The sequence below is a fragment of the Pelobates fuscus genome, chromosome 1, assembly GCF_036172605.1.
Source record: "Pelobates fuscus isolate aPelFus1 chromosome 1, aPelFus1.pri, whole genome shotgun sequence".
In the NCBI taxonomy this organism is placed as follows: domain Eukaryota; kingdom Metazoa; phylum Chordata; class Amphibia; order Anura; family Pelobatidae; genus Pelobates; species Pelobates fuscus.
In genome coordinates, this window is record NC_086317.1 from 389,036,795 (window position 1) to 389,048,829 (window position 12,035).

General features: G+C 38.2%; 1 protein-coding gene across 1 annotated transcript; it reads right to left on the reverse strand.

Annotated features, from left to right (window-relative positions):
- Window positions 1-1,560: 1,560 nt before the first annotated feature.
- On the reverse strand, window positions 1,561-3,617 carry LOC134568334 (calmodulin-A-like). Its single transcript, XM_063426880.1, has one exon. The coding sequence runs from the start codon at window positions 3,425-3,427 to the stop codon at window positions 2,978-2,980; it is 450 nt and encodes a 149-aa protein (XP_063282950.1). The 5' UTR covers window positions 3,428-3,617; the 3' UTR covers window positions 1,561-2,977.
- Window positions 3,618-12,035: the final 8,418 nt, after the last annotated feature.

Below are 12,035 nucleotides of genomic sequence, written 5' to 3' on the forward strand. Positions count from 1 at the left end.
TTTAAATTCTCTAGCCTCTGGTCCAATAGGGATTTATGTAACTTCACTTCCCTATGCTGTCTCTTTGATATTCATTTGTATATTAGCACTTTTTTCACTTTCATTTTTTATTATTTTCAATCTAGGTGTCAGTGATCAGTGAGGGGTACGTTAGAAGCGAACGACTTGCTGTTTTGTCTTGCTACCTGCAGCTTACAACATGGAGGGAACAAGTGCCGGATGTCAAATATGTAGGGAGATATAGTTCGTAAATATATTAGACTATAACAGGGACCAACCGGCACTTGAACCCTCCCTGCCTGCCTTGAACTGATATAATTATAGGCATATAAATCAGGAAATCCCCTCTCCCCAAAAAACTTTAGAATTTATTTCTATGATTTCTATTACTATATATATTTTTTCAAGACTTTATTGCTCTGACTGAAAAGTAATCACCGGTTAACAGCTTCAACACTAATTTATTCAGCTGTATCTGGTGAATCATGGAACATTCTGTTATGAGAAACTGCAACTTCTGAGAAACCCTATTAATTGTTGCAATTTTTCTCGGACATACTTTCTATCCCAGTTAGAACTTAGTACCAATTAATTTTGGTCCTCTATGTCATGTTTTTTGTTGAACATTACTTTTGTTTTGTGTTGGAGTAGATACTCCCCTTATTGTGTCACATTGCTTTTAGAATCCCAATACTAGGGAGTGATTTACTATTTAAAATTTTAGAAATAAAAACTCATTTTTAAACTTTCAATTTTCCATTTGATATTTCACCACAACCCTTTCTTTATTCTGGAAAAAAACATTACTATAATCATAAAAAAAAAAAATATTTTAATCAATCTTAGCTGATACAATGCAGAATATAAATTAGATATATTTACAAACCCAACCTTATTAGTAAAATATGGATTATAATAAAGTGTATATTATTTGGGGTGAAAGTAATAAATCTATAGATTAAAATAAAGCAATGGTTTTATTATTAATTGGAATGTATGCAAATTATTAATCAGAAAGTAAAAACTAAACAAAATAAACATATTTATGATTACATACAAAGACCAATTCAGTTCTAAAATTGCAGCCATACCAATGGAATATAGTTTCTGATTGCTAGCAATTGGAAGTAAACATGTTATTTATATAACCACTCATTGCGTTTTCTAGTTGTTATATAAATGCACATTTATGTAAATGTTATTATTAACTATTTTATTGCGTATACATATCGTGACTTGGTATATACACCATATACAACATCAATGAGAGACATATGCGTTCAGCCTCAAAGATACTTTCTCTTTCAAAACAATATTTTTATAGCTTTGAATTGCCTCGTTACACTCAAGTATTTTAAACTACTACAATTTTAATTTTACTAAAACGTATTTGGTGCCATTACAACCCAAATGCTAATAATTTTGGTTGATCTAATGTTGCATGTGACTTGGATTTTTTATATAATATACTGTCGTATAGCATACTACATTGAATATTAATTTGTGTAAATACCGTACTATCCATTTTAGACGTTTCTACTAAAAGAACAAAATAATGACATTTTGACACTCTGAAGTTTATTTATTCAACATAGAATTGTGTTTTATTTCTCTGAAGATTTTGACTTATTACAGTGTATTGTTTATTGTAGTCACTGTGCTCCCGGATATCAGTCTTACAATGGTACATTATTGTCACTTAATTTAAATTAGTTGTTCTGGGACATTTTTTGTTCTACAAACTTTCTTTCTGTACAGCGAGTCACATTACTGTGCATATACAAATGGAAAGTACTTTCATTCTTTTATCCTTGCCATTCATTCTGTTTAACATATATTAAATTGCTAAATAAAGGTTAGAAGAAAAAAACAAAAACAAAAAACAAAAACAGAATTGTGGTGGATTAAAAACTGAATTGTACATTTTAGTCAACAATAGCCGATATGGAAATATTCTCTCTGTTTGCTTATGGTACAGCTTTGCTATTTATTATTATTATTATTATTATTATTTATAAAGCACCAACAAGTTCTGTAGTGCTGCACAATGGGTGGAGTATATTTCAACCGACATTTTGCAACGTGCATTTCAATTCACGTACACACCTTCAGGTCTTCCATATGGAATATTTCTGGATGGGTAAAAATCTAATAAAAATGGATATTCAGCAAAATCTATGTTTCTAATTTGAAGCCACTTATATTAAAGAAAATATCCACCAATGTATTCTATAACATCACTGTTTTAAACAGGTTTAATTGGTTTGCTAAACTTAACTTTTCATGTATATTCAATAGGAAAGTAACGTGAAAAAAAACAACAACAAAAACATAACGATACAGACAGAATTCAGCACTCTTGGAAATATTTAAAATGACAAGCTGTATTAAATGTATTGCAATACAGCTGGATAAGTAAGAATTAGAGCATCCCTCATGTGAGGGAACTATGCAAACTTGCAATTATTCATATATCACGCTATAATTTAATATGTAAATGTATTCAAATTACATGGTAAGACATAAGTACTATTACAGTTGTATAAAAGTTAAAAATCCCAAAACATGTTGTTATCTATGTAAATTAATTCTTAACAATTGTAATATTTGAGAATCATAAATCTGTGCTTTTTTTATAATGCTTAATAATAAAAATTAAATAAATGTTTTATGTTTTAGTGCACAGATTCAGCATTAACTCCACATTGCAACATACACAGTTCCTTGACAAAATCTATCTTTAGATGGCATGGGGATCAGATCTGCAGGTTAAAATAGGAACTGCATGTAAGAATAGTTACTTAAACAGCTTTGGACTGAAACCAGATTATAAATGTATATTGTAATAATATGGAAATCATGGCTGGTACTCAAAGTTTGTGACAGTAAAGTAAGCAATTTGAATATACATAAAAAACTCAAAGAAAGGCAAATAAACCTCTTTATGTAAGAAGCTACAACTCATTCTGTTCAGTCTTCACTTTGATTTCATCATTTGAACAAATTCTTCATAGTTTACTTGACCGTCTCCATCACAATCTGCTTCTCTGATCATCTCATCGACCTCTTCATTTGTTAATTGCTCCCCTAGGTTTGTCATCACATGACGGAGCTCTGCCGCACTTATAAAGCCATTTCCATCCTTGTCAAATACACGGAATGCCTCTCTGATTTCTTCTTCAGTATCTGTATCTTTCATTTTACGGGCCATCATAGTGAGGAATTCAGAGAAGTCAATTGTCCCACTGCCATCACAATCTACTTCATTGATCATGTCCTGTAGTTCTGCTTCTGAAGGGTTTTGTCCAAGTGATCTCATGACGGTGCCGAGCTCCTTCGTTGTGATTGCGCCATCACCATCTTTGTCAAACAAAGAGAAAGCTTCTTTGAATTCTGCAATCTGTTCTTCATTCAGTTGGTCAGCCATTTCAAAGGGTGGTTAAGAGCAGAAAGGCCCAACAGGCACAGTGCAGAAAACCCTCAAGCCTTGTAGGTGCAACTGATTTATGTACATGTAATAAGGTCAAGTCCAAAAAAAGATCATTAGAACTTCTCCTTGTTTTTCAAGTGATTGTTCTTCCACTTGCGGTGGTTTTCAGAAGAAGGATGTTGCTACAATTCATATGGTTTTATTAATAACATCAATATTCTGCTATGTGACACACCTCATACTGCATGTCTAAACAAAATGTTTTTCTTGGCACTGCATTAGTAGAATCTAAACTGCCTACGCCCAACTGTCTCAACCTGTATTTTGCTTTAATCAATTCATAGTTTAATCTATTGATTTAAAAAGTATTAATAAGACACCTATCACTGATTAAACTATATGCACCCGGACCACTTGATCTCATTGAAGTGGTCTAAGTGCCAAGTCACCCTCATTTTAACCCTTAAGTATAAAACATTGCCGTTCTGCAGTAACGCCTATGTTTACATTACAGGGCTTAAATGCCTCTATTAACTGTCACTCTGTAAAACTCAGCTATTTCATAGAGACCATCATATTGGCATGGTGCTTTCTGGCGCATGTGCCTTAGCCTCCCAATGCTTTCCTATGAGAAAGCATTGGATTGACTTTTATCATCAAGACTAATGATCTCAGCCAAGCAACATAGTATGGGGGGTGGGGGGTGAGGGGGTGGTGGTGGTGGGGGGGGGGAGTGGGAGAGTTCTGTTAATGAAATGGTGACACTATAGAGTTAAGAATACATTATGCTATAGTGTTCATTGAAACATGATTTTGGTGTATAAGACAGTAAAGGAATACATGCTTCTAATCTCTCTCATCAGCTCTCTACCCCATGTAGAATGGCAAGCTGAAATATCTCCAAATCTTCCAACCTAGCCGCTCATAAACCACCAATCAAAGGCGTACCTAGAGCATTTGGCACCCAGGACGGGTCCTATTCCCCCACCCAACTTTAAATGTAACAAACAACCACATACATGAACAATATATAGGGGGGTGGGTGGGAACATAAGATACCACAGTCAAAATTGGAGGGAGGGGAGTGGGGGGAGGTGGAGGGCATAAAACTTTATTAGGGGTGGGGTAATGTGCTGCCATTGGCTGTCTGATTCCAGCATGTTGTGCTGTGCATGCAGGCATCAGACAACAAATCTGCATAGAATTCACATTAGCCAACCAGATTTCATGTTGTGGGCTGTCTGACACGTCTTAACTTTGATCTTTGTTTATCAGATAACTCTAGGGGATCTGTGCTATCCTTATGTTGGATTGCCGTATTTCAGGACACCAAATAAGGGAACTATCTGCTAAACAGCACCCTAATTTGGTATCTTTAAATATGGAAATCTCATATAAGGGCACCAATTTAGGGAATTATCAGCTAAATAGCTAAAAATTAAAACAGATCAAAATTAAAAAAGCCATTTTCTTAATGTTAATCTTTCAATTGTTTAGTAGATAACTCCCTTATTTGTTATCATTATGTGGGTTTGCAGTATTTAAGGACACCAATCAAGGGAGCTATCTACTAAATACATACACATACACATTTATATACACACACACAATAACACAAAAGATGTATGTCTGTGTGTTTATATCTGTGTGTGTGTGTGTATATATATAGACATAAACCCACATAACTACTATTCCTGCACAGGTCCCTCATGCGCCCATTAATGAAACCGATGCCATATCCCAGCTGCAGGCTCACTGCAGGGCAAAGACAGTCAGACAGTCAGATGCACACAGTTATACACATATTCTGACAAATACAGCCACATACACACAGTCCCAGGCACATAGTCACTCGCACACAGTCAAACACAGTTACAGGCAGACAGTCACACACAAACAGTTGCAGGCAGACTGTGATACACACAACTACAGGCAATCACACACAAAGTTACAGGCAGACTGTAACACACAGTCACAGGCAGATAGTCACACACACAGTAACAGGCAGACAACAACACACAGTAGTAGACAGTCACACACACAGTCACAGGCAGACAGTCACACACACACACACACACACACACAGTTACACATGACACACACTATCTCTCACTTTCTGACAGGTGTGTAGTAGTTGGGGAAATCAACAGTATGGAACTGCACTCAATCCCTGTTAAATCTGAATCTGGGTGCAGCCAAACAAGGTCTCAGTACCAACCCCCCCCCCCCCCCCAAAAAAAAAACAAAAAAAACAGCTGCTTAATATGAAAGATGTAGAAAGGTCCAGGCACTTCAGGATTCAACAAAAGGCAATTTATTAACCCACAACCAAATTACAACGTTTCTACCTACATGGTCTTTATCAAGTTCGATAAAGACCATATAAGTCGAAACGTTGTGATTTGGCTGTGGGTTAATAAATTGCCTTTTGTTGAATCCTGAAGTGCCTGGACCTTTCTACATCTTTCATATTACGGGGCTTGGTACTGAGACCTTGTTTGGCTGCACCCAGATTCAGATTTAACAGGGATTGAGTGCAGTTCCATACTGTTGATTTCCCCAACTACTACACACCAGGGATTGCAGTGAAACAACTCCTCCAGCCCATACTGTCAGAAAGTGAGAGATAGTGTGTGTACATCTTTCATGTGGTAGTTGGGGAAGCAGGGATTCCATCCTGCTTTCGCTCAGTGTGCAGCAGTAAGAGCAGCGGGTGGAGGCTACATTTAGCTCAGCCCCCGCACATGATTTGGCTCCGCCCCCAACTCTAAGTTCTCCTGCTGTATTCCTGGCCCCTGCGTGTGTGAGCTGTGACGGCTGCTCAGCACCCTTGCTGCTATTGCGCCCTGTGCAGTCACACAGCTCACACAATCCCAAGTCTGGCCAGCCCTGGTGGCACCCCTCTTCCTTGTGTCACCTGGTACGGACCGCCCCCTCTTAGTATGCCACTGCCACCAATTATGTTATCATCACAAGAACATTTAAATGGGTCAATATGGGAAGCAGATCCGCTCTCATATAAACCGGAAATAGCTTAAAGGTATACTCTAAGCGCCATAATAACTTAGATCATGCCCCTGCAGTCTCACTGCTCAATTCACTGCTATTTAGGAGTTAAATCACTTTTGCTCATGTTTATGCAATCCTAGTCACACATCCCCTGGTTGTGATTGACAGCCTGCATGAAAAAAAAAAGGGGTGTAATTTTCAGTCATCACGGTTTGTATCTCCAGCTCTGTTAATTTACCTTTAATCATACACAGATGGCTCCTGCATGTTCTAGCAGGATATTAAAGGAGCAGGAGATATAACATTTTACATTAAAGAGAGTGTACAATAATGTAAGTTTAAACATTAGATGAGTCTATAGTAAATGTTTAAGAAAGCTGGGCACATTACATATGAAGGAATGTGAAACTGGGGCTACATCAACAAACTTATTTAACTCCTAAATAGCAGAGAATTGAGCAGTGAGACTGCATTGGAGTGATCTTTACTGCAATAATAAAGGAACAACTTAATTAACCCCTTAACACCGTTAAGGCGTTCTATGCCGTCCCCATTCTAATGGGCTTTAAAACCGCTGCAGCACCATAAAACGCGGTAACGGCTTAAGCCCCCAGGAGGTCCGCGGTACTTACCATCACTGCGATCCTCTTCGGGAGGACTGCCTGATAGCCCAGGCAGCCCTCCCATGGCAAATCAGGCCCCCGGGGGCCATGTGATTGCTCTCAAAGAGAGATCGAATGGTCCCCTATAGCTGGCTGTGGATCTGTGCTGTCAGACAGTCCACTTGCTGGTGGGTAGTGTAAAAAAATAATTATTAAACATGTAAAATAAATGAAATGTACATATATCATATATATGTAACGTCATACATAGTGTATTTTAATATTAATATAAATACATATATTAGTATTAAAATACACTTAGAATGAAGTTACATATATATATATAAGATATATATATTATATATATATATATATATATATATATATATATATATACATATATAATTACAATAATAAATAAAATAAATTTTTTAATATTTAAAAAAAAATGAAAATAAATTATATATACATGCATATGTAATTTCATTCTAACTGTTTTTTTTAATCAATACATATATATATATAGGGGTAACAAAATACACTTAGAATGACATTCTACATATATCTATCTATCTATATATCTATATAATAAAATAACCGCAAATATATGTATATAGATAAATATATATGATTACATTAATGATTACATAAGTATACACGTAGAATTTAAATACATATATATGTAAATTTAAATTCTACGTGTATATTTAAGTAATCTTTTAGCATAATTATGTGATTTTATTAATTAAAATTTGATTGACATGCCTGACAACCCAGGCAGAAAGTGCAGAGAATTTAATTCGCAAACACTATATTTCACCCTGTAACTTTCCAAGACACCATAACACCTGTACATGGAGGTACTGCTTTACTCTGGACACTTCGCTGAACACAAATATTAGTGTTTCAAAATGGTAAATTGTATTTCAACGATGATATTTTTATTAAAAGTGAAGTTTTTTGCATTTTTCACACATGAACGGCACTTTTAGTGACAATATTGTTGTAATATGTTTTACTGTTTTGAAACACTAATGTTTGTGTTCAGTGAAGTCTTCCAAGTAGAACAGGACCCCCTATGTACAGGTTTTATGGTGTTTTGGAAAGTTAGAGAGTCACATATAAGGCTTGCATTTCATTTTTTTCACTTTGAAATTTGCCAGTTTGGTAATGTTGCCTTTGAGACCGTATGGTAGCCCAGGAATGAGAATTATCCCCATGATGGCATACCATTTGCAAAAGTAGGGAACCCAATGTATAGCAAGTGGGGTATGTCCAGTTTTTTTTAGTAGCCACTCAGTCACAAACACTGGCCAAATATTTGTTTTTTGCTTTTTTTTTTACACAAAAACAAATATGAATGCTAAATTTGCCCAGTGTTTGTGACTAAGTGGCTACTAAAAAATACTTTACATACCCCACTTGCAATACCTTGGGTTGTCTACTTTTGCAAATGGTATGCCATTTGGGGGGTAATTCTCATTCCTGGACTACCACACGGTCTCAAGAGTAACATTACTAATCTGGCAAATTTCAATGTGTTATAAACAGAAAAATTTAATATGCTATATTTGACCCTGTAACTGTCCAAAACACCATAAAACCTGCTAAAGGGGGGTACTGTTGTACTCTTGAGACTTTGCTGAATACAAATATGTGCATTTTAATGCAGTAAAAGCTAACAGTATTATGACATTTACAGCTAAAATGTCAGGCAGATCTACAAATTTTTAAAGAACATCTTATTTTCTCAGAATTTTTTTGTATTTTATTCATAATAAATTATGTTACATATATTCATGAGAAATTAAAGCCCTATCTATCCCAAACAAAATTATATATATTAAGTGTGGGTGCACTTAATATGAAAGTGGTGAATTACGGTTGAACAGACATCGCGTGAATTTCAGTTTTTGTTTACATTTTGTTTTGATCAGAACGTGTACTATTGACTCCGTCCTGAAGTGGTTAAAGTAACAGCTTAGGCACCATAACAACTTGAACAACAATCAACAAAGTTTTTATGGTGCCAGGAAATCCCTGGCTCACCTTACGGGCTAAACCGTATTTAATGGCAGAACATTTGGCAAGCAATCTACTTTTTTCCCATTAAAGAACACTGAAAAATTCCCTTCAGGGTTAATTTCAAGCAGACACAATACACTGGCAGGGTAAGTGAAAATACATATTCAGATTTCGTTGAAGCCATTTATATTATATAGCATGACGAGAACAAGACAAGTTAAAACCCATCTGCAGGTTTAGAACATACTGAATGGCTTTTCTGTTGGTCTTCTAGAAAAGATCAAGGAAAGGCAATCTGCAGACAGTGTGCTGCTGTCTCCACCTGCCATCTCAGTGGTTAGTTGCATGGTTGCCCATAGCATTTACTGGTGTCAGGGAAAGAAACAAGTTTAAGACAAAAAGCCTCCCGCTCTGGAACCACAGTGGTGTAATCACTGACATTCTGCTCCATAAGTGAACTTTTTTTAAAATCTTTTTTTCAATTATGTTTCAATAATGTAAATAGTTTTCCTTGAAGTAATTTTGATTTTATTAAAGACCCGGAGGCTCCTATTATGCTGCACTCTTTCTTTATTTCCCTCAGCAGCAAAGAAACATTATTGAAAAAAAACATTAAAACAGGTCTGCCTTCCAACAGGCAATGTCCGCCTAGCAACATGATCATCCAATCAGCGCCATCCTTTCCCTATAGCTGGCTGAGTGTTGATGACCATTTCCTCTTTCTTTGCTGCTTTCCCTCAGATAAGTACAACTCTCTCAGCTTCTGGCTGTGGGAATTTTGTATTTGTTTTATGACTGCATACTAATTGTGTATATTGAATGCTTCTCATATTGATCGATAGTATACATGAAAAAAGTTTTATTTTTACATATTTATTCATGTTCCTTTAATTGTGGTGCTTTATTGAAATGTGCTGTGATAGGCACATACTACTTTAACTTGACAGTCCTTTTCGCTATTCACCAGTTTTTTCTTGGTCATTTGTTACTTCCTAGGATTCAAAATCCTAGGGAGGTTTTTTCTGTGAACCGCGGATCCCGGCATTGTCTGAGTCAGCCGCGCGTGCGCATCCCGTCAGGGACGCCTCCGGTGGCCATCTTGTGACTCGGCTGCTGTGTCCGCGCTCGGAATTTCGTTAACCGAGCGCGGTAAACAGCCGCAACCGCCGGGCACTAACTGAGCACATATTCTTCTGCCGCCTCGCGGCTAACGTTTAGCAAACTATTTAACCCTCAATTCAGCCGGAATTTTCACCGGCGGCCATTTTAAACGGCGCTTTCGCGCTCTTTTCGTCTGTGACACGCCCACTCCGTCCCCTGAATCGGAGTTGGTGTCCAGAGTTGTGGCGGACGGTCCCCCCTTTCTACCTGCTCCCAAAAAATTTCATTATTAATCTCAGTGAGTACTATTCATCTACCTATTGCTAGATATATTGTTCTAAGTCCTTTGCTGGGTTACTTAACCTGCCAATACCACTTCTAATACTCTGCTATATCTATTTGCCTGTTCTTTGCTAGCAATATGCAGTCCTCTAATGACTTGCCTGGCCCCTCAGGGGCACAAACTAACCCTCACACTGTCTTGGGTATTCCCCCTGTAACTCCTGGGGATGAGGTGGATTTCCCAGCATCTGAGGAAATCCAGGCCATCATGGATACTACTGTTTCCAATTCTGTATCCAAAGCCCTGGCATCTGCCATGGACATTATGTCCTCTTCTATCTCCAAATCTTTTACCCAAGCATTACTACAGGCCCAACTCATGGTCCCTCCGCCTGCTATGTCAGTCGCGATACCACCTGTTTCTCAACCCCCACGCCTCGGCCGCAAAGCCCTGGCAAAAGTTAAGCACTCCTCCAAACTAATGATGGACAGTATAACACCTGTCATGGATGGCGCGAATATTGAACCACCGCGCAAGAGAGCCTCTAGCCGGGCAAAAACGGCTAGACACTGGAAGTGGGCTAAAACCCAGCCTGATAATACTGAGTCAGAGCTCAGTTCAGATGAGGAGAGTGCACCCACCCTAGACTCAGATCAGTCTAATGACTTATCCGACTTAGAGTCGGAGTACGATATGGATAAGGAGCATGATCCCTCCACTAAAATGGCTACCACTGGCATGCCCAGTTCTGAGATACACAAAGAGGGTAGAATACTTGACCCACAGGGTGAACCGTTATTCGAACCCGACGATTTACGGCACCCCCGCTCTGCGGAATGGTCACCGGCTGAGCATGTGGCGCAATACATCGCATCTCGAGCCCGTAAGCCTTTAGACAAGGCAACACGTAACAAGCTAAGGGCCGAATGCCCACGTCCCACCGTACCAGACGAAGTCTGTAAGACACCCCAGGTGGACCCTAAAATCATACAATTTCTAAGTAAAACCAATTGGAAACCTAAGAAAGGTCTAGACTTCTCCCTCTATAATTGTCAAGATAAAGTCTTGGATATTTTGGGTCCGGCAACCAAAATTTTCGAAGCCGTAGAGGAATCCTTGGCGCACGACGAAGCCTTAGATCGCCTCACTATTAGAGGTTGGATTCAAAGAGTGATATGCCTTATAGGCAATGCCAATACGGCCCTGGCTACTGAGCGCAGGAAATCTATCCTAATTAAAATAGAACCCAAACTGGTAAATATGGCCATTACTGAGCCAGGAGCCCAAGCAAAAGGGTATCTTTTTGGAGAATCTTTTGTAAAAGACCTGGGCTCTTATGTCCAGACATTCACAGCCTTGGACAAGGCACAAACTAATCTAAAAAGGGTGTTCCACCCAAAGGTTTTTGGTGGGGCCGGCAAAGCAAGGGGCCGTCTGTCCGGCAGACTCAGTAGAGGTTCGCGCCCGAACCGAGGCTCCTATATGGGGAGAACCCCCTTCCACGACCAGAGGCCCGCTCCAACCTTCTTCCCCCAACAAGGTAGACCTTGGTTGTCGAGAGGTGCACGAGGCGCTCCTTCCGGAA